Source organism: Puma concolor, chromosome A3 (assembly GCF_028749965.1).
Source record: "Puma concolor isolate L17-30 chromosome A3, mPumCon1.1.hap2, whole genome shotgun sequence".
Taxonomy (NCBI): domain Eukaryota; kingdom Metazoa; phylum Chordata; class Mammalia; order Carnivora; family Felidae; genus Puma; species Puma concolor.
The window spans coordinates 118,548,757-118,570,123 of NC_141669.1; the positions used below are offsets into that span (position 1 = coordinate 118,548,757).

The 21,367-nt window shown below is 45.7% G+C and overlaps 1 protein-coding gene across 3 annotated transcripts in view; it reads right to left on the reverse strand.

The window, feature by feature from the left end:
- Positions 1 to 21,367, reverse strand: part of SLA2 (Src like adaptor 2) — a 31,439-nt gene that overhangs the window by 2,781 nt on the left and 7,291 nt on the right. For all 3 annotated transcript variants that reach the window (XM_025932378.2, XM_086702129.1, XM_086702130.1), the window contains exons 3-6: positions 20,157 to 20,256; positions 19,712 to 19,798; positions 17,551 to 17,654; positions 612 to 761 (exon numbers count right to left, since the gene is read on the reverse strand). In XM_025932378.2, the coding sequence (XP_025788163.1) occupies positions 612 to 761; positions 17,551 to 17,654; positions 19,712 to 19,798; positions 20,157 to 20,256 (441 nt within the window). The remainder of the gene's footprint in view (positions 1 to 611; positions 762 to 17,550; positions 17,655 to 19,711; positions 19,799 to 20,156; positions 20,257 to 21,367) is intronic.

A 21,367-nucleotide genomic window follows, 5' to 3' on the forward strand; every position in this document is an offset into this window, starting at 1 on the left:
TGATCTGGGGGCTGAGATGCAATCAGAGGTCATTCTGGGCTAGGTTTTAGAAGACTAGTTGGGTAGGTTGATGGACCTCTTAGAGTGCCAGTTTCTGGTTAGGAAAGTACTTTGGGAAAAAAGCTAGAGAATGCTTAATCTCTACTTGTCCTGTCAGTATCTACTGCATGGACCCACCCTCTAGGAAACCCCTGATCAGTTTTCCCAGGAGTGGTCTTTCTGCCCCTTTGACACTGCCCTAGTGGCTGTATCCTCCAGTCCCTGTAACAGGACAGGCACCAGGAAATGCTAAGAATCAAATGAATTACACAATAGCAACAGCTTGGGGCCTAGTTCCTGTGGAGAGAACTGTGCTCAACATTGGGGTCTTGGACTCAGAACCATAGTGGTAGGTGAGGTATTGGTGCATGTTCACATGGGAGGTCCACGTGCCTCTGTCAGGGCATGGGATGAAGATAGAGCCCCCAGCCTAAGTTCTTGGCACAGGAACTGGCATGAAGATGGGAAGGCCCCTCTTTTGCCTGTCTGCATATTCTCCAGCAAGTAAAGTGTGCAAAGGTACAACTGTCTACCCCACATGCCAGTCTAACGGAAAAAGGGAAAGGCCATACCAGAGTAATGGTCCACCAAGGCCTGGAGTGAGGGGAAGGTGAGGCGTGGTGAGATGTACAGCCAGCCATTATCAAGGCGCTGAATCCTGTAGTGTCTGATCCGGTCCCAGGATGCAGGGCGGCTGAGGCGGACTGACAGGGAATAAAAGCCTGAGGAGGAAAAAGGGTTCAAGGCAGGACTGAGGCCCTGCTGGGACCCAGCCCAGCCCAAATTGGGAGAAGGAAGAGATGAGAAAGGCTACCAGGTCCAGACAGAGGGAAGTTGGCAGGGGAGGGACAAAGACTTGCTCTCTTGGCCATAAATGACCACACATTCTTATTCGATAGGGCTCTTGTGAGGATGAAGTGAGACCATTCACACAGTGCTCAGGACAGAGCCTGGCACAGTTTACGTGAACATTAAGTATTGGCTGTTGTTATAAAGACTTGGGTGGGCAAAAATGTTAGAATGTGAAAACATGTCTGTAGATGTCAGATTTAGAGGTCAGTAAGGACGTGCAGAAGGAGGAACTCTTACCCTGCTGGTGGAAAGATAATTTAATACAAGCCATTTTGGAAACAGTCGACATTAACTAGTTGAACGTGCTCCTCACAACCAGCCATTTCATCCTAGCATGTTACCTTAGAAATACATGAACAAATGGGACACCTGGGTGGCTCAGCCAGTTAAGCGTCTGACTTCAGCTCAGGTCATCTCACGGTTTATGAGGTCAAGCCCCTCATCAGGCTCTCTGCTGCTGTCAGTGCAGAGCTGGCCTCAGATCCTCTATCTCCCTCTGTCTGTCCCTCCCCCACGTGCTCACACTCTCCCTCTCAAAAATAAATAAGTACTTAAAAATTAATAAAAAAGAAATACATGAACAATATTCATAGCAGCATTGTTTGGAAAAGTCCCCAAACTTCAAACAGCCTATATGCATACAGCAGAATGGTAATAATATACAGCAGTAAAAGTTAATAACCACTACACATGCTAAGCATAGAAAAAAAAAATGAGCAGAAACACACATTCACAAGTCACAGAAGCATACAAGTCACAGAAGCATACATTCAGCATGATTCTATTTAAAGTTCAGGGGCGCTTGGGTGGCTCAGTCAGTTGAGTGTCCAACTTCGGCTCAGGTCATGATCTCACGGTTCGTGGGTTCGAACCCCACGTTGGGCTCTGTGCTGACACCTCAGAGCCTGGAGCCTAAATCGGATTCTGTGTCTCCCTCTCTCTCTCTATCTCTCTCTCTCTCTCTGTCTCTCTCTCTCTCTCTCCCCCCTTCCCCCCACTCAAGCTCTGTCTCTGTCTCTCTGTCAAAAATAAATAAACATTAAAAAAATAAAAAAAATAAAGTTCAAAGGCAGTTAAGACTATTGCATAGGGATACATGTATGGCAAGGCTTATGAGGAAAAGTAATGGAAGATTAACACAGTGAAGCAGGCAGAGGCTTCAAAGGGATTGTTACTGTTGTACAATTTTTTAAGTTGGTAAGTGGGCACATGGATGTTGGTTTTATTATTTGTCTTTAGCTTATATATTATATACACTAATATACATGACAGAACTTTCCCAGTTTTGTGTTTTTAGCTTTTTTTAATTATTTATTTTTTAGAAAGCAGGGGAGGGGGCAGAAGGGAAGAAACAATCTTTTTTTTTTATCATAATTATTGTTCTGACAGTTCATATTTATTCTCAGGACATTGTTTCAAACAGTAGTTTCTCAGTTGGAGAGGAAGTTCAAAGTTATTTTGAACTTGGTTAAACTCATTGCTTAGAGTTGTGATTACTTTCATGTCCTAATTAAATGAATGGGCAGATCTGTCTTCTGCATCTTGTTTGGAAGTCACAAGCAATCAAGAACAGTTTGATGTTATGATTGATGAGCATCATTCATTGATTTCTAGTGTCCAAAAATGTATGTATAATATTGCTTATCCTTGAATTGTCTTGTGGCATAGGATATACTTTCTATAGCAGGGTAATGGAAAGGGATCATTAAATGAAAAGATTGCATGCTTTATCTTGAAGGGACTGTTTCAACTGTGGCGGAAACATGACAAATATACCATGTGCCTGTTACTATAGAACCGAAAAGCCCTTTCTGTTTACACTTCAGATGCAAAATGGCTGAGAGAGAGAGAGAGAGAGAGAGAGAGAGAGAGAATCTTAAACAGGCTCCACACTCAGCACAGAGCCTGACAAGGGGTTCAATCCCATGACCCTGGCATCAGGACCTGAGCCAAAATCAAGAGTTGGACGTTCAACCAACTGAGCCACCCAGGTGCCCCCCTGCTTTTTGAGTGTTTAGAAAGTGACTGACTTTGGCTCAGATCATGATCTCACAGTTTGTGGGTTCAAGCCCTGAGTCGGGCTCTGTGCTGACAGTTTAGAGCTTGGTGCCTGCTTTGGACTCGGTGTCTCCCTCTCTCTCTGCTCCTCCCCCACTCACACTCTATCTCTCTCTCTCTCAAAAATAAACAAACATAAAAAAAAAACCAAAAAAACAAAAAAATTAAAATCAACTTTATTGTGGGGCACCCAGGGGGGCTCAGTCAGCTGAGCATCCGACTTCAGCTCCGGTCATGATTTCGCGGTTTGAGTTCGAGCCTCTCATTGGGCTCTGTGCTGACAACTCAGAGCCTGGAGCCTGCTTCAGATTCTGTGTCTCCCTCTCTCTCTGCCCCTCCCCCTCTCATGCTTTGTCTCTCTTTTAAAAAGAAAAACATTAAAATCAACTTTATTGAGTTATAACTCATGTACAAAATACACACAATAAAGTGTACAGTTGATGGGTTTCAACGAAATTTAGTTTTTAATTAAAAAAAATTTTTAATGTTTTTTAACGTTTATTTATTATTGAGAGACAAGAGAGAGACAGTGCGTGAGCAGGGGAGGAGCAGAGGGAGAGGGAGACTCAGAATCTGAAATAGGCTCCAGGCTCTGAGCTGTCAGCACAGAGCCTGATGTGGGGCTCGAACTCACGAACTGCGAGATCATGACTTGAGCCAAAGTCAGATGCTTAACCGACTGAGCCCCCCAGTTTGCCCCAAATTTAATTTTTTTTAAAAAAGGATTGGTTAGAAAAGGAAAACAGTTGAAAAATGAAAAGAAAAAAGACTATGTAAAATTATAATACGCAGGCCTACAATAGTAGTTTTCCACAGATGAGGATACATATGAGAGCACTTTATAACTAAAGTGGGATTCATTTCTTCTTTCAACAAACACTTCATCAAAGCCATATGGGAAGAGGGTGTTTAGTGAAATAATAGTAATGATCTATTGTGACTATCATCTAATGATCTAGAGCTATCAGTAGCTTTCATGTGAGTGCTTACTATGTGCTTTATAAGGATTATCTCATCTAATCCTCATAGCCATGCTGTGAGGTAGTATGGTCATCACTACTGTGCAGGTAAGAAAACTATGGCACATAGAACCTGGAAAAAGAGGGCATGATCCAGTCACTTACCCTTTCCCTGTGGAATGCCACCAAAAGGCAGGTGTCAATCTCCCAAACCACAGGCACTGCTCAATTTTAGGAAGCATTTACTTTGACAAAAAGGCAGAGATTTCAAACTGGGTTTTAAAGGGCACCTCAGTACGGTAAGCGTCTGATTCTTGATTTCAGCTTAGGTCATGATCTCACATTTCATGAATTTGAGACAGGAAGGATTCTGTCTCCCTCTCTGTCTCTCTCTCTCTCTCTCTCTCTCTCTCAAAATAAACATTTAAAAAATTACAATAAAAACTGGACTTTAAAAGTAAGGCTCAACTATATGATAAACACACTTTGAATAATAAAACATAGGCTAAAAGTAAAAAGAAGGAAAAAGATGTATCATGAAACATTAATCATAGGAAAACTGGAGTAGTTATATTCATATTAGACAAAGTAAAAAGCAAGACCAAGAGTATTAACAGAGATAAGAAGTACATACCAAGAAAACATAAAAATCCTGACTTTGTATGCACCCAGGTACCGAGATTCAAAATATATGAAGCAGGGGTATCTGGGTGGCTCAGTCAGTTGAGCGACCGACTTCGGCTCAGGTCATGATCTCACGGTTTGTAAGTTTGAGCCCCCCATCAGGCTCTGTGCTGACCACTCAGAGCCTGGAGCCTATGTCTCCCCCTCTCTCTGCCCCTCCCCCACTCATGCTCTGTGTCTGTCTCAGAAATAAACATTAAAAAAAAATTTTTTTTTAATATATGAAGCAAAACTGACAGAATTAACCAAATAGATATCCACGATTATAACTGGAAATTTCAACACTCCTCTCCCAGCACTTGATAGGACAGAAAATCAATCGAGATATAGAAGACTTAAATAATACAAGCAACCAATATGACTTAATTAACATAGAACACAGCACCCAACAACAAAACACATTTTCTTTCTCTTTTAGTTTTTTTTTAGTGTTATTTTGAGAGAGAAAGAGAGAGAGAAAGTGCGAGCAAGGGAGGGGCAGAGGGGGGGAGATACAGAATCCGAAGGAAGCTTCAGGCTCTGAGGTGTCAGCACATAGCCCAACGCAGGGCTCAAACCCACAAACCATGAGATTGGACCTGAGCCGAAGTCAATGCTTAACTGACTAAGCCACCCAGACACCTCCTTTATTTTTTTAAAGTAGGCTCTAGGCCCAACATGGGGCTTGAACTCATAACCCCAAGATCAGGAGTCACAGGCTCTACCAACTGAGCCAACCAGGTGCCCCAGTACACATTTTCTTTTAAGTACACATGGACTATTCAAGATAGACTATAGACTGGACCATAAAAACAGAAATTTGAAAGGATTGAAATCAATAGTTCTTTGACCACAACAGAATTAAATTATGAATTAATAACAAGATACCTGGAAAATTCCCAAATACTTGGAGATAACTCAGAGATCAAAGAAGAAAGCAAAATTAGAAAATAATCCTTCTTTTTTTTATTTGAAATTTAATTCTAACTTTTTTTAAGTAAGCTCTGTGACCAACATGATGTGTGAACTCAGGACCCAAGAGTCACATACTGTACTGACTGAGCCAGTCAGGTGCTCCATTTTTTTTTTTTTTTTAAGTAAGCTCCATGCCCACTGTGGGACTTGAACTCATGATCCTGAGGTCAAGAGTCACGTGCTTGCGGGGAGGTAAGCCATAAGAGATTTTTGTTGCTGTTGTTTATTTATTTTTGAGAGAGAGAGAGAGACAGAGCATGAGCAGGGGAAGGGGAAAGAGAGAGGGAGACACTAAATCTGAAGCAGGCTCCAGGCTCCAAGCTGTCAGCACGGAGCCCAACGCGAGGCTCGAACTCAGGAACTGTGAGATCATGACGTGGGCTAAAGTCGGACACCCAACTGCCTGAGCCACCCAGGCACCCCAGCCATAAGAGACTTTTAAATTCAGAGAATAAACTGAGGGCTGCTGGAGGGGTGCTGGGTGGGGCGATGGACTAAATGAGCAAGGGGCATTAAGGAGGATACTTGCTGGGATGAGCACTGGGTGTTAAATGTAAGTGATGAATCACTAAATTATATTCCTGAAATCATTATTACACTACATGTTAACTAACTTGGATTTAAATTTTTAAAATACATAAATAAAATAAAATCATTAAAAAAAAAAGTCACATGCATGGATGGAGTGCCTGGGTGGCTTAGTGAGTTAAGCTGTTAAGCATCCACCTCTTGGTTTTGACTCAGGTCATTATTTCACAGTTCGTGGAATCAAGCCCTGGGTCAGGCTTTGTGCTGATAGTGCGGAGCCTGCTTGGGATTCTCTCTCTCCCTCTCTCTCTGCTCTTCCCCTGCTCATGCTTTCTCTCTCAAAATAAATAAACTAAAAAAAAAAAAAAAAAAAAAAAAAAAAAGCCAGATGCTCTACTGATGGAGCCAGCCAAAAACAGTCACTCTCCTTTCTTAAAAAATCTGATACTTTTATTTTACAATAAAATATTTTATTTTTAAAGTTTATTTATTTTGAGAGAGAGACAGAGAGAGAGAGAGAGAGAGAGAGAGAGAGAGAGAGAGAGAGAATCCCAAGCAGGCTCCGCACTATCAGTGCAAAGCCCAACATGGGGCTGGAAGCCATGAACTACGAGATCATGACCTGAGCAGAAATCAAGATTCGGGCATTAACCGACTGAGCTACCCAGCCAACACAAAAACCTAATATTTTTATTTAAGTTTATTTATTTTATTTTTCAGTAATCTCTACACCCAATGCGGGGCTTGAACTTACAATCCTGAGATCAAGAGTTGCATGCTTTCTGACTGAGCCAACCAGGTGCCCCAGAAAATATTTTTAACTGAAAAAAAAAAAAAAACCCACAAAAATTTGTGAGCTCAAATCAGTACTTTTTTTTTTTAATTTTTTTTAGGGTTTATTCATTTTTTAGAGACAGAGCATGCGTGGAGGAGGGGTAGAGAGAGAGGGAGACACAGAATCTGAAGCAGGCTCTAGGCTCTGAGCTGTCAGCACAGAGCCTGATGTGGGGCTCGAACCCACGAAATGTGAGATCATGACCCGAGCTAAAGTCGGATGCTCAACTGAGCCACCCAGGCACCCCTCAGTAAAGTACATTTTTAGCTTTATTTATTTATTTTTTAAAGTAATCTTTCTGCCCAACATGGTGTTCCAACTCATGACCCCAACCAAGATCAAGAGTTGCATGCACTACCAACTGAGCCAGCCAGGTGCCCTCATTTGTAGCTTTAAATGCTTATGTTTCAAGAAAAGAGAGGTACAAAATAAAATTTCTACCTTAAAAAGCTAGAAAGAGAATAAAATTAGATGGAAGGAATATAATAAAGATAAAGCAAAAATAAATATAATAAAAACAACAGGGAAAAGTCAATGATCCCAAATGTGGATTCTTTGTAAAGACTGATAAAATGGATAAACTTCAGGGCTCCCTGGCTGGTTCAGTCAGTAAAGCATGTGACTTTTGATCTTAGCATCACGAGTTTGAGCCCCACAATGGGCAGAGAAAGTACTCTAAAATTTTTTTTTGACAAGTCTCAAACTATACTGATTAAAAAAAAGAAAAAGGAGGGGCACCTGTCTGGCTCAGTCAGTGGAACATGCGATTCATGGTCTTGGGATTATGGGTTTGAGCCCCACATTGGCTGTGGAGATTACTTAAAAATAAAATCTTTAGGGGCGCCTGGGTGGCTCAGTCGGGTAAACGTCCGACTTCGGCTCAGGTCATGATCTCACAGCTCATGAGTTCAAGCCCTGCGTTGGGCTCTGTGCTGACAGCTCAGAGCCTGGAGCCTGTTTCAGATTCTGTGTCTCCCTCTCTCTCTGCCCCAACCCACTCGCATTCTGTCTCTGTCTCTTTCAAAAATAAATAAACACTTAAAAAATTAAAAATAAATAAATAAAAATAAAATAAAATCTTTAGGGGCACCCGTGTGGCTCAGCAATTAAGTGTCTCCCTCTCGATTTCGGCTCAGGTCATGATCTAAGACTGAGCCCCGCTTGGGACTCTGTTGAGCATGGAGACTCCTTGGGATTCTCTCTCCCTCTACCTCTGCCCCTCTCGCTCTCTCTCTCTCAAAATAAATAAACATTAAAAAAATAATAATAAGAGGGGTACCTGAGTGGTTCAGTTGGTTAAGCATCTAACTCTTGATGTCGGCTCAGGTCATGCTCTCATGGTCTGTGAGTTCGAGCCCCATATCAGGTTCTGTGCTGACAGCATGGAGCCTGCTTAGGATATTCTCTCTCTCCCCCTCCCTCTCTGCCCCTCCCTCACTCATGTGCATGCTCTCTCTTGCTCGCTCTCTCACTCTCGCTCTCTCTCAAAATAAAAAAATGAACATTAAAAAAAAGAATGAAGAGGGGAAACCACTAAGGATCCTACAAAAATACATTAAAAGAAAAATAAGGGCATACTATGAACAACTTCATGCCAGTAAAAATTGTACAAATAGGATGAAATGGACAAATTCCTTAAAAGGCACAAATCACCAAAACTGATACAATAGTTTCCTATTGTTGCTGTAACAAATTACCTCAAATTCACTGGCTTAAAACAACACAAATCTATTATCTTATAGTCCTGGAGGTTATAAATCTGAAATGTGTTTCCCTGAACTAAATCAAGGTGTCAGCAGGCCTGTGTTTCTCCTGCAACTCTAGAGGATAATCCATTTTTTGCTTTTCTAGTTTCTAGAAGCCACCTGCATCCCTTAGCTCAGGACGCTTTCTCCATCTTTAAAGCCAACAGTATAACATTCATCTCCAATCTATTTCAAACTCTGATGCTTCTGCCTCTCTCTTATAAAGACCTTTGTGGGTGCTTGGGTGGCTCAGTCAGTTGAACGTCCAACTTTGGCTCAGGTCATGATCTCTCAGTTCGTGGGTTTGAGCCCCCCATCAGGCTCTGTGCTGACGGCTCAGAGCCTGGAGCCTGCTTCGGATTCTGTGTCTCCCTTGCCCTCTGCCCATCCCCCACTCATACTCTGTCTCTCTCTCTCTCAAAAATAAACATTAAAAAAAAATTTAAAGACCCTTGTGATTTCACTGGGCTCATCTGAATAACCCACGACAATCTTCCTATATCAAAATATTCAATTTAATCACATCTACAAACTCCCTTTTACAATGTAAGGTGATATATTCACAAATTCCAGAGATTAGGACATAGAAAACTCTGAGGGGCTATTATTCTGCCTACCATAGAAGACAACTTTCAAACTGACAGAGTATCTGCAAAAATCTATAGGTATACTTAATAAGAAAGACTGAATTTTTCCTTCTAAGATTGGGAACAAAGCAAGAGTGTACTCACCACTTCATTATCATACTAGAGGTCCTAGCCAGTGCAATAAGGCAAGAAAAAGAGATAAAAGGTATACAGATTGGAAAACAAGTAAACTGTACTTATAGATAATATGATCATGTATGTAGCGAATCCTAAGGAATCTACAAAAAAGCAACTAGTGGGGTGATAGTAGAGTTGGTAGAGTATGAGACTCTTGATCTCGGGGTTGTGAGTTTGAGCCCCATGTTGGGTATAGAGATTACTTAAAAATAAAATCTTAAAACACAAAAATGCTACTACAACTATTAAGTGAATTTAGCAAGGCTATAGGATACAAAATCCATATACATCAAGAAGTGTGAGGCCCCTGGGTGGCTCAGTCAGTTAAGCATCTGACTCTTGTTTTTGGCTCGGGTCATGACCTCACAGTTCATGAGTTCAAGCCCCTGGTCAGGCTCCACACTGTCAGCATGGAGTCTGGGATTTTCTCTCTCTCTCTCCCTCTCTCTCTGCTCCTCCCCCACACGTTCTCTCTCTCTCTCAAGATAAACAAGTAAGCTTTAAAAAAAAGTGTGGAGTAAGTTCTCTGCTTCCTTTTCCTTATCCTCTGCCTGACTCTGAGGGCCCCTTGACTGTTGTACCTTTAAGAAGAGTCTCTTCTTTTGTGTCTGGGTGGTTCAGTTGTTAAGCATCTTACTTTGGCTCAGGTCATGATCTCACCATTCATGAGTTCAAGTCCCACATCCAGTGAGCTCAAGCCCTGCTTGGGGTGAGCTTGAACTCCGCTTCAGGTGAGCTCGAGCCCTGCTTTAGGTGAACATAAGCCCTGCTTTAGGTAAAACACAAGCCCCACTTCTGGTGTGCCCTGCTTCGTAATCTTTCTCTTTCTCTCTCTCTCTCTCTCTCCCTCCCTCCCTCCCTCCTTCCTTCTCTGCCCCTTGCTCACTTGTGCCCTTTCTTTCTTTTTTTCTCTCAAAAAAAGGAGGAGGGGAAGGAGGAGGAGGAGGGAGAGGAGAAGAAGAAGAGGAGGAGGAGGGAGAGGAGAAGAAGAAGAGGAGGAGGAGGGAGAGGAGAAGAAGAGGAGGAGGAGGAGGGAGAGGAGAAGAAGAAGAGGAGGAGGAGGAGGGAGAGGAGAAGAAGAAGAGGAGGAGGAGGAGGGAGAGGAGAAGAAGAAGAGGAGGAGGAGGAGGGAGAGGAGAAGAAGAAGAGGAGGAGGAGGAGGGAGAGGAGAAGAAGAAGAGGAGGAGGAGGAGGGAGAGGAGAAGAAGAAGAGGAGGAGGAGGAGGAAGAGGAGAAGAAGAGGAGGATGAGGAGAAGAAGAAGAAGGAAGGAGGAGGAGGGGGAGGAGGAGGAGGCGGAGAGGGGAGGAGGGGGAAAAGGAGGGGGAGGAGGAGGGGGGAGGAGAAGGAGAAGAAGAAGAAGGAGAAGAAGGAGAAGGAGGAGAAGGAGAAGAAGGAGAAGGAGAAGGAGAAGAAGGAGAAGGAGAAGGAAGAGGAGAAGGAGAAGGAGGAGGAGGAGGAGGAGGAGGAGAAAGAGGAGGAGAAGTAAGAGGAGGAGGAGAAGAAGGAGAAGGAGAAGAAAAAGAAGAGTTGTTCTCTTTTCTTGGGGTGCCTGGCTGGCTCAGTCAGTACAGCATATGACTCTTGATCCCAGGGTTGTGAGTTTTGGCCCCACATTGGGTATAGAGATTACTTAAAAATAAAATCTTAAAAAAAAAGTATCTTCTGGAGCTGAGCTGTGACTCTAAAATGGCTTGTGGATGGGAAAGGGCTAAATATTGGAGAATAAGCTCTCAAGGCCAATCAACCCAGCTGAACTAAGTGACCAAGTTCCTATATGCTCTGCAAGATTCTCCAGCCACTCCATGCTGGTCACTGTCGCCATAGTTACTAAAAGCAGTAAGGGTAGCTATACTGCGTATCTAGCTGATAGGCTCAGGGATAATAAGCTCTGTCAATCCCATGTGGGGTTGATAACCCACTGTGGACACAGGTCACCTACCAGTGCCATCTGTGACTGGCCTATGTGCTGGTATCCCGCTGTTCCTTCTCACTACATACTCCATCCAGTCCCAAATACCTACTGCTCTTTCCCAGTTCCAGGACATATCCACTTTAACTCAGACTCCCTGGGCTCACAACACAGCCACATGCTATATAACACCCCTGTTGTCCCATGCTCACTAGCTGTGTCTCTAAGCACATAATTTGACCTCTCAGATCTGTTTCTTCATCTGTAAAGGGGAATAATGATTCTCCCAGTCTCACAGATCACCTCAAGGATTTGAGTGGTGAAGCACGTAAAGCATTTAGCAGTGTCTGGCATGTAGCAAGCACCCAATAACCTGTATCAGGCCTCTGGTCCTTTGCACCCACTGTTCCTTTTATATTGAACACTCTTCCACCTGAGTAACCACCAGCTTACTTTTACAACTCAGTTTTGTTCAGACAACTTCCCTCTAGAACACCTTCCCTGCCTGGGAGAAGCCCCAGCTCAAAGCTTGACCAGGCACCAGTGCTTTTGTGTCCTGCTCTGCCATCACCTGTCCCTCAACCCTCCCTCACCCCAAAACACATATAACCAATCATGAGCCTCCTGAAGGATGGTTCTGATTTATCCTTCCTCTATCTGCCAATCTCAGAAAAACAGCAGCACTGTGCCATCTGTTACTAAGCTCTAACCCTGGAGTCAACCTCACTGCTTCCATTCTCACATCTCACATACAGCCTGACAGAAAACCCTACTGCCTACGTTCAGAACATATCCAGAATCCAACCACTTCTCACCCTGGAGGAACCTGCAACAACTTCCCATGTGGCTTCCCACTTTCACCTCATCACCCCGCCCCCAAATCCTCTCAGCAGCAGTGGAGGGATCAGGTTATGTCACTCCCCTACTGAGAACCAAAGTCCTCACCCTAGAAACACCCTGCATGACCTGACTCCCAGTGACCTTGGATCTGCTTCCGGGTACACCTGCCCTTCCTGAGGATGCATCTACCACAAGGACTTTGCATACTTGCACATGTCCCATGACCCTGTTCCTCTTACGCTGCTTTATTGTTTCTATGTGGTACTTACCATGATCGGACACTTTATTATTTATTTGTTCACTGCCCATTTTGCCAACTGGATTGTAGGTAGGGATTCTGCTTTTTATACTGTTTCATCCCTGCTGCTTAGAATAGTTGGCACAGAGTCACCATACAATATCCATTTGTTGAATGATTGAATGAATCTCTGCGATAAATGGCGGGCAGAGCCATGATTACAAGCAGTCTGGAGGAGGGTTTGCCACTATTTGCGCACCTACCACTATTCATGAGCACACATGGTATTCGGGGAAAGTCTACCCCAGCTCTCCATCCTCTCCTCTCCCCTCAATTTCCATTCATACACTCATTCACTTATTCAGTATACATTCTTTGAGCACTTACTGTATGCTGGCACTGCACTGGGCCCAGACATAGGTAATTAGATCTTTATACTCTAGGAAAGAAGTGTTGTTCTGCTAGCACATGTCACAGCTGGAATTTTCCTTTATGGTCCTCATTTCAAATATTTAGTTCTTGTGCTCTTAGACCACATACATTTTTTGTTTGTTTGTTTAAGAAATAAGTTTATGGGGCACCTAGGTGGCTCAGTCAGTTAAGCATCTGACTCTTGGTTTCAGCTCAGGTCATGATCTCATGGTTTCATGAGTTTGAGCCCCACATTGGGTTCCATGCTGACAGGGTGGAGCCTGCTTAGGATTGTCTGTCTTCTCCTCTCTCTGCCCCTTCCCTACTCATGCTGTCTCTGTCTCTCTCAAAATAAATAAATAAACCTAAAAAATAATAATAAGTTTACAGTAGCTACAGAAGTGGTCGGGGTGGGATGGTGCCTGAGTGGCTCAGTCAGTTAAGTGTCTAACTTTTGATTTCAGCTCAGGTCTTGATCTCAGGGTCATGAGTTCAAGCCCCGAATTGGGCTCCATGTCCAGCATGGAGCCTACTTAAAAAAAACAACAACAACTGGGTGCAGGGGTTGAAGGGAGATCCACTGGGAAAAAGGCAAGAGAGGTACAATGTCCTGGATTCCAGAAAGCTCTAGCTTCATTAGCCAATGTCACATCTTGGCCTGCAGGGACCTCTGGGGTCAGGCACCATGTTTTCCCTGGTGTTCTGATTATGATACCAGGAGGTGGGGTGAGGTCCATAGTGGTATGAGGGATCAGATAGGAAGCTGTAGGGGGGAGACGGACCTAGCAGGACCTCCTGAACTTCATCTGCTGAGGCCTCTGAGAGGCTGATAGCCTTGGGGATGCTGCACCTTGGACTTTCCACTGTCTGCAGCCTGAGGATAGGAGCCATGATCTAGCAGTCCTGACTCAGAGGAGATGCTCAACAAGTGCTTCCCAGCTGACAGAATAGACAGAAGTGAGCCCCTCAGTGGCAGGAAGCATGTCTTGATCCTCAACCTCCCTCACAGTTCCCATCACAGAACAGACACACAGTAGGACAGCAGGAAGGTGAGGGGGTAGGGGGAAAATGCTGTTGGGGCTGACCCTGGTGCTGACCTCTGGAGCAGTCCTGTGACCTCCACAGAGTCATCAGTGCCCCTTCACATACCAAGGTTTGGGGCCTGACTTGGGCCCTGCCATGATTTCCCCCAGGTTTAGAACATAGACAGATGTGCCAGAGGGACTCTGGGGAAGATGGAGAGGTCTTAGTCGTACCCTCCTCTGTCCAGACTCTGAGTAGTGTTCTTGGGAGCTCACAGGCCCTAGGCCTCCCTCCTTGTTCCACACACAAACTCAAATTCCCTTCCCAGATGTATGTTTGGACCTTGATACAAAGAAAAGCCAATCCCGATAACATTCACTCAATCAATAGTTAATTACTATTATATATGACAATATGCATTATGTAAATGTAAAAAACATTGTCCCTTACTACTTAATTCTGGTTTCCCTAGATTAGAACTGGGTTTTCAAGCTTAAAAGAACATAAGAACCATTCAGAGAACTTGTGAAGGAAGAAGATTTCTGACCTCTGAGCCCTGTAAATAGAGTCAGAAGGGGCCCAAGAGTCTGTATTGTCAAGAAATTTCCCTGACAATTCCTATACACTCATGTCTGAGAACCAATGTTCTGTGATGTTACTCAGGCCTCATAGAGCTGCAGTGCCAAACTTTTTTTTTTTTTTACTACAAACCATAGTATGAAATTTTACACTGTGACCCAGGACACACTTAAAATTACTTAAAACAAAAATAGGATGAAACAATATTTCTCCCAACCCCAGTGATGCACCTTGAAGTTTTCTGCTTATATTTCACTTCAAACACTCACTGGTCCAGATCCACTAAATGAAAGGGTCTCAACCCTGGCTGCATATCAGAATGACCTGGCGGGACTTTTATATCTTCTAGGGCATAGGCCACACCCCTGACCCATTAAATCAGAAACCCTGGGGGTTGGGTGCAAGGCATCAGTAATTTATAAAGCAGATGATTCCAACTTGCAGCCAAGGTCTAGATCAGCATTTGGTTTTGTTTTTTTTTTCTTCAAGATTTTTTTTGGCCGGTGGGGGGCGGGGGGTGCTCCTGGGTGGTAGGAGCAGTTTAGCCTCTGACTCTTGACTTTGGCTCAGGGCATGATTTTATGGTTCATGGTTTCAAGCCCCACATAGGGCTCCTCGTTTTCTGTGCCAGGCCTGCTTGGGATTGTCTCTCTCTCCCTTTTTCTCTGCCCCTTCCCTTAACTCGAGTGTGCACACGCTCACACTCTCTCTCTCTTTCTCTCTCAATGCCCACCATAGGGCTCGAACTCATGACCCTGAGAGATCAAGAGTCACATGCTCTACCGACTGAGCCAACCAGGTGCCCCTAAATCAATGGTTCTTAAAGTGTGGTCCCCAGAGCAGCAGCAACAGCATTACCTGCAAACTTGTTGGAAAGACAAATTATCAGGTTCTGCCCTAGACCCACCAAACAAAAATCTGGGTGTTTGGCCAGTTCTTTGTTTTAAGTCCTCTAGGTGATTCTGATGGCCACTCAGATTTCAGACCCACTGCTCTAAAACCACTGAATTAAACTAATTTCTTGGCCCACAAAAGGGTTTCAATCTGCAGCTTGACAAACACTGCCCTAAAGGAAGCCTCAGATGACAGATTAGAAATTAGTACTGGGGAAACCATTGCCTTTCCTGCAGAACTGACAAAGGTCTTCCTTTTTTGATAATGAGACCTGCATTCTGATCTACCTCCTTTTGGGATTGGCTATGGGAAAGCTCAGAGTCAAATCTAACCTTAATCTCGGTAATCATGTGGATGTTTATGGATCTTTAAAGATCGTTATGGATCCTTATCTGCTTTCTCCTTTATTTCCCAGCCAATTCCTCCTGCATATTTGCTTTCTTAGGAAAGGGGCAGTAAGTGCTGGTCACCATGCGGTTGTGGCTAAACCTGGCCAGAGAAGGGGTGGGGATGGGGCAGCTGAACATGGAACACTTCCTGTGGCTTCTCAAGATCACTGGGGCCTGGTTTGCAGCACCCTTGTCCCAGTTAGCCCCACTGCTGTGGTTTCCTGTTTGCAGCTGCTGCACTCAGGCCAGCCCCAGTCTCAGCCAGCCTTTGGGTGTGAGGGTGGGTTGCTGATGTTGCCTGAAAAGTATCAGAGGGGCTGGGGAGAAGTCAATCTAACGAGCTTCTGAAGGAAGGAGAAGGGAGGCAAAGATGTGCTGAAGGGGGCCTCAGGAAGGAGACTGGGAGCAAAGGACCCCGACAACCCACCATGGTTGGTTCAAATTAGGGCAAGCACAGGAGGCCTGTCCTCGCTCCTAAGTATCTCCTCCCTAGGCTTCCACTGCACTTGCAGTTTTGCCATTATTGTGACACATGGACCTTTCTTGGGAGTCTGAAGTGAGACAGACATCAGCTGAGTTTGAATCCCAGCTTCACACTTAGTCATGTCTCTCCAGGCAGATCATTTCTCCTCTCTAAGCCTCACTTTCCTCATCTATAAAATGGGGACAGTGGAAACACAATCCCCCACAGGGTAGTTTGAAGGCACAAAAAGTTCTAACATAAACGTCAGCACAGCCACTCTTTCAACATCCCTCTCTGCCCTCACTGTAAGGGTCTCAGGACAGCACCTCAGAGGGAGGCAGGGCATCAGAGACAGGCTCTATCAACTTTGTGTCTTGTTTGCAAAGGTCCTGAACCTGAAATGGGAGAAGTCCCATATGAATGTGCAATGTGACATGTCCCTACCCCTCTTTGGGCCTCTGTTTCCTCATCTTCCCCATCTATACGGCAGAAAGAAGAAGATCAAGAGCTGACTTCTTTTTATTTTTTTTAATGTTTATTTATTGTTGAGAGAGACAGACAGACAGAAGGTGAGCAGGGACAGGGGAGGGACAGAGAGAGAGGGAGACACAGAACTCAAAGCGGGCTCCAGGTTCTGCACTACCAGCACAGAGCCTGATGTGGGGCTCAAACTCACAAGCTGTGAGATCATGACCTGAGCCGAAGTCGGACACTTAACTGACTGAGCCACCCAGGAGCCCCAAGAGCTGACTTCCAATGAGTTTTCTAGTTCTGACTGATGGTGAACCAAAGTACAGAGACCTTGTGAACTTGACAACTTTTTGCCAAGAGATCAGAACTGTGTTGTGTTTTGGGGAGGAAGGAATCATTGCTGGTCAGGGCAGGGAAATCATGTGACTGTACTCTGTTACAAGACCCAGTTGCCAAAGTGTAGGTTGAGCCCGGATCCCCACTGTGGACCATTCACACCCACTTTTTTTTTTTTTTTTAATTTTTTTTTTCAACGTTTTTATTTATTTTTGGGACAGAGAGAGACAGAGCATGAACGGGGGAGGGGCAGAGAGAGAGGGAGACACAGAATCGGAAACAGGCTCCAGGCTCCAAGCCATCAGCCCAGAGCCTGACGCGGGGCTCGAACTCACGGACCGCGAGATCGTGACCTGGCTGAAGCCGGACGCTTAACCGACTGTGCCACCCAGGCGCCCCCACACCCACTTTTATAAATGGGCTCTTGTGGCAGCAACCTGGTGTCAGTCAGCCAGACTGCCCAACTCCAAAGCCAGGTACCATAGCCCTTCACATCCAGCCTTCTACTTCTATCCCCAAGTCACCTCACACTTGACTCTCAGCATTCAAAGGACAAGCCAGGACTGAGCTTACCCACCTCTCCTGGTTTGGCTCTCCCGGATGAGGAAGGCCCCTCCGGGGTTTCCAGGCAGCAACAGCAGTTCCTCAGCTTTCTCCCGGCTCAGGCCCTCATACAGCCACCTGGGGGAGGGACAGAGAGAAGTCACCCTGGAGTGGGGATGGGCCAAGGCTCTACTCCACCCCTCCTCCATCTCTGGACCTCAGAGTTCCAACTGTACATGGTCTCCAAGGGCTCCCCAGCTTTGCCTTAGTCCTGGCTCCAGACGCCTCAGAGGATAACCTCATGGGGTCAGTCCCAGGTTTTTCTACCTGGAGACCTCATTTCCAAGTCGTTGGGGCTAGGGGCAGGTGAGGTGATCACAGACTCTCTCCTATCACTGCCCAGCTCCTCCAGTACCCCTATGCTAGCCACTCACCTTTCCAAGCCTTTACCTTTCCAATAATTGCCTGTTTTATTTTGTTGTGTTTTTTTTTAATTTTTTTTTAACCTTTATTTATTTTTGAGACAGAGAGAGACAGAGCATGAACGGGGGAGGGTCAGAGAGAGAGGGAGACACAGAATCTGAAACAGGCTCCAGGCTCTGAGCTGTCAGCACAGAGCCCAACACGGGGCTCGAACTCACGGACCTTGAGATCACGACCTGAGCCGAAGTCAGACACTTAACCGACTGAGCCACCCAGGCACCCCTTGTTTTTAATTTTAGTAAGTATTTTATTTGAATGTTTTAAAGTTTAACTTGGTAGTCAAAAAGGCATGTGAGTGAACATGTATTCATTATCAGTGAAATCTAACTCCCACTGGAGCTTATTGTGGGTAGAAATGCTGGAACTAGAATGTTCAAGACATTCTAAAATCTTGGGAAAAATCATGCGGCCTATCAATCATCATATGTGCCTCCCAAAGCACAGATCTTCATAACCTACTCCTCGGTGCCTCTTTCACTGCTGGATTGTTGATTACTCTGGTCCTCTGTTTTCCTTTCTCCTTTCACTTAATCCTTCACCTATATGTTCATGAAGGACTTAACCACAGTGGAAAGTTTGGTGGTTTTGCAGGAATTTTTTTGGCTTACTAGTCCATCAGCCTTCTAATGTCCCCAGAGCCATGCCCTATGGTCCCTGGGAAAACCTTCAGAAGCCAACTCAATGGAAATGGCTGCCTCCCTGTCATTGTGTGAAATTCCACAGTCAAAGCCAAACTCAGAGTTGAGTCAATTCCAAGTAAATAAATCAGAGAAGCCATGACTTGCTTGGTGCCAGCAACAAACAGCCTAGTTTTATAGTAAATAAAACAAGCCATTCATGTGACTTACAAACACTGGAAAGTAGATGGAAAGGCAAGGGAAGGGGACTCTGGGAGGCGGTCAGTGTTTCCTTGGCTAAAACTTCAGTACCACACTGGAGATGCAAAATCTCTTGCCAGCAGGGCCAGGCTATTAGGAAAAACGTGGGCAAGACGGGTTTCACCTGGATGCCGACAACCTCTGTGTGTTTATTCTACAAGATGTCCACAGGTCTCAGGATCCCTGCACTACTCTCATCAGAGCCAGATATCCCCATGAGCCTCAGAAAAGGAAGGCCATCCAGTGCCAGAGCTGTACTTTCTCTCAGAAGAGTGGCTGTCACACACAGTGTACTTGTATGACTCCATGTTATGCAGGTAGATCCCACCCAAAGGCAGTTCACTTCCTTTCTCTCTCACGACACAGAATTTGCTCTGGAGTCAGTTTCTTTTGTCACTCACTCTCGGAGAGCAGTGGCCCACACTTTGTAAGAGACCCTGCATCCCCCATGTCCTGCCTTCCCTCGAGGCACCTCTTAGAAAGACAGGCTTGTTAAGTTGTGGGGCACCACCCCTCCATTTTCTTGCCTCAGGACATTTAGGACACATATTCAAGGCTACTCCCTTTCAGCATTCACCTTCACTGAACTCCTGGCCACCCTCCAAAGCCCAGAAGACATCTCTATGGGGCCTTTCTGAGCCCCCTCCTCCGGGCTCCCAAGTCTCACAGGCTGACCTGAGACGGCTAGCTGTTCACTCTTCTTGAGGGCAGGGCCCAGGCCTGATTCTCCCCTCTCCCCAGTTTTGCTCAGCATAGGACTGGCCATAAAGGATATGCTTGTGGGAAGAGAAAGCAGGAAGTTCCCTTAAGTCAGGGCCTGGGGTGTGAACTCACCCATGGGAGATTTTGGCCACGTGGATGCTGGGGATGTTATATTCTATGCCTGAAACTTCTGACACCACCGTCGACCAGTCTCCATCTCTGGAGAGAGAAAGGAGGGGAACTGCTCATTTAGGATTCATGAGGACCCACCAGGCTGGCTCCTGTGGCTGGCCACCTATCCCACCTGTGATTCCCAGGTTTCCTTGTACCACCCAGTGCTGGTACCTCCTGGGCAATAGATGGCAGGATTCAGGGCCCCCTGCAAGGCCCTGCCCACCTACTGTTTCTTCCTGCAGGTGTGTCAAGCTTCCTGAAATCATTAGGGCCATATGTGAGCTCAGCACCAAAGGCCATGCTCTTTTCTTCTGGAGGGAAGGGCCCCTTCTCCCAATAGTGTATCTTCAGGTGTCAGGGAGAGAAAGCAGAGCACCCCATCCTTCCCCGCAGGAGGACTTACTCAGAGATGATGGTCAACGGCTCCCCCAGTCTCAGCGACAGCTCTGTGTGCTCGCCTACCGGGAAACTGCTCAGGGCCACAGCCGTGGCCCTGTTTCTCTCTGCATAGAGGGACAGAGACGGTCATCTTTTCAGCTAGTCCTCCCTCCACATGTGAAGTCTAGTGGAGTCCAGGCTTCCACAATCAACTCCTTCATGGGCACCCTGGGGATCATGCCTGCTGGGATTCCAAGAGGGTCACCCTGGAATCTGAAGCTTTTTCAGTGGGCCTCTGCAGAGCCCTAGGAATGCCCAGACATCTTTTGCAGTCACCTCAGGGAATAGGTTAGTGTGTCAAGAGGAGTGGGGCCCCTGGTTATAATCCTCTTTTATATGGAGATCTTCAAGAAGATTTTGATAAAAGGATTCCCCTGCTCAGCAAAGTTAAAAACTACAGCTCTAATCAGGTTATCAGCACAGATCTCTGAGCTCAGTTTCTACAAGTTCTAATGACATGGGCACTGGATGGACTAACTTTGAGGGGTGAAGTCCAGGGTGAGCATAGGAGGAGGAGGGCTCCTGGAGGAGCCAATGAAATCACAGATGTGGACAGGCTTTGTAACTCCACAATGCCATGCGTGTGGGGAGCATGGCTCTCCCATGGTCTTTGTCCAAAATGACAGGTGTAGGTCTGTGCTGCCGAGAAAACTTGGGGTCCCAGGGGCCCACTATACCAGGCCTGGCCCAGAGTAAACACTCAGCTAGTGTATGTGGCCCAGTCAAGCATCCTGGCCACATGCCTGCCATCCCTTACTGAGTGGCTGCTGAGTGTCAGGATCTGACTGGGTGCTGCACGCATCACCTCAGCCCTCACAAGCTCCGGGGTAGTCCTCTCTGGTCAGCCCCATTGCTCAGCAAGGCAACTGAGATGAGGTAGGGTACTGTACCAGGAGTAGCTTCTATGGCATTCCCTGTCCCTCTTCCCATGGGGCACTGTTGGGTTGGGTGACCACTGTGGCTTACTCATGGGCCCAAGTTGGGGGGACTTGGCTGGACAGCTGTAGCACCTCACCAAAAAAGTCCAGACTCTCTGGGACACTGACATTGAGAGAGGAAGCCATGGAGCCAGAGGATGCTAAGCCTCCCCTTACCCCTGCCCCATCACACCAGGACTGGTCCCAAAGACACGGTGGTCATGAGGCCCAACTTTGAGGTTGGATGGTAGGTGGCAAG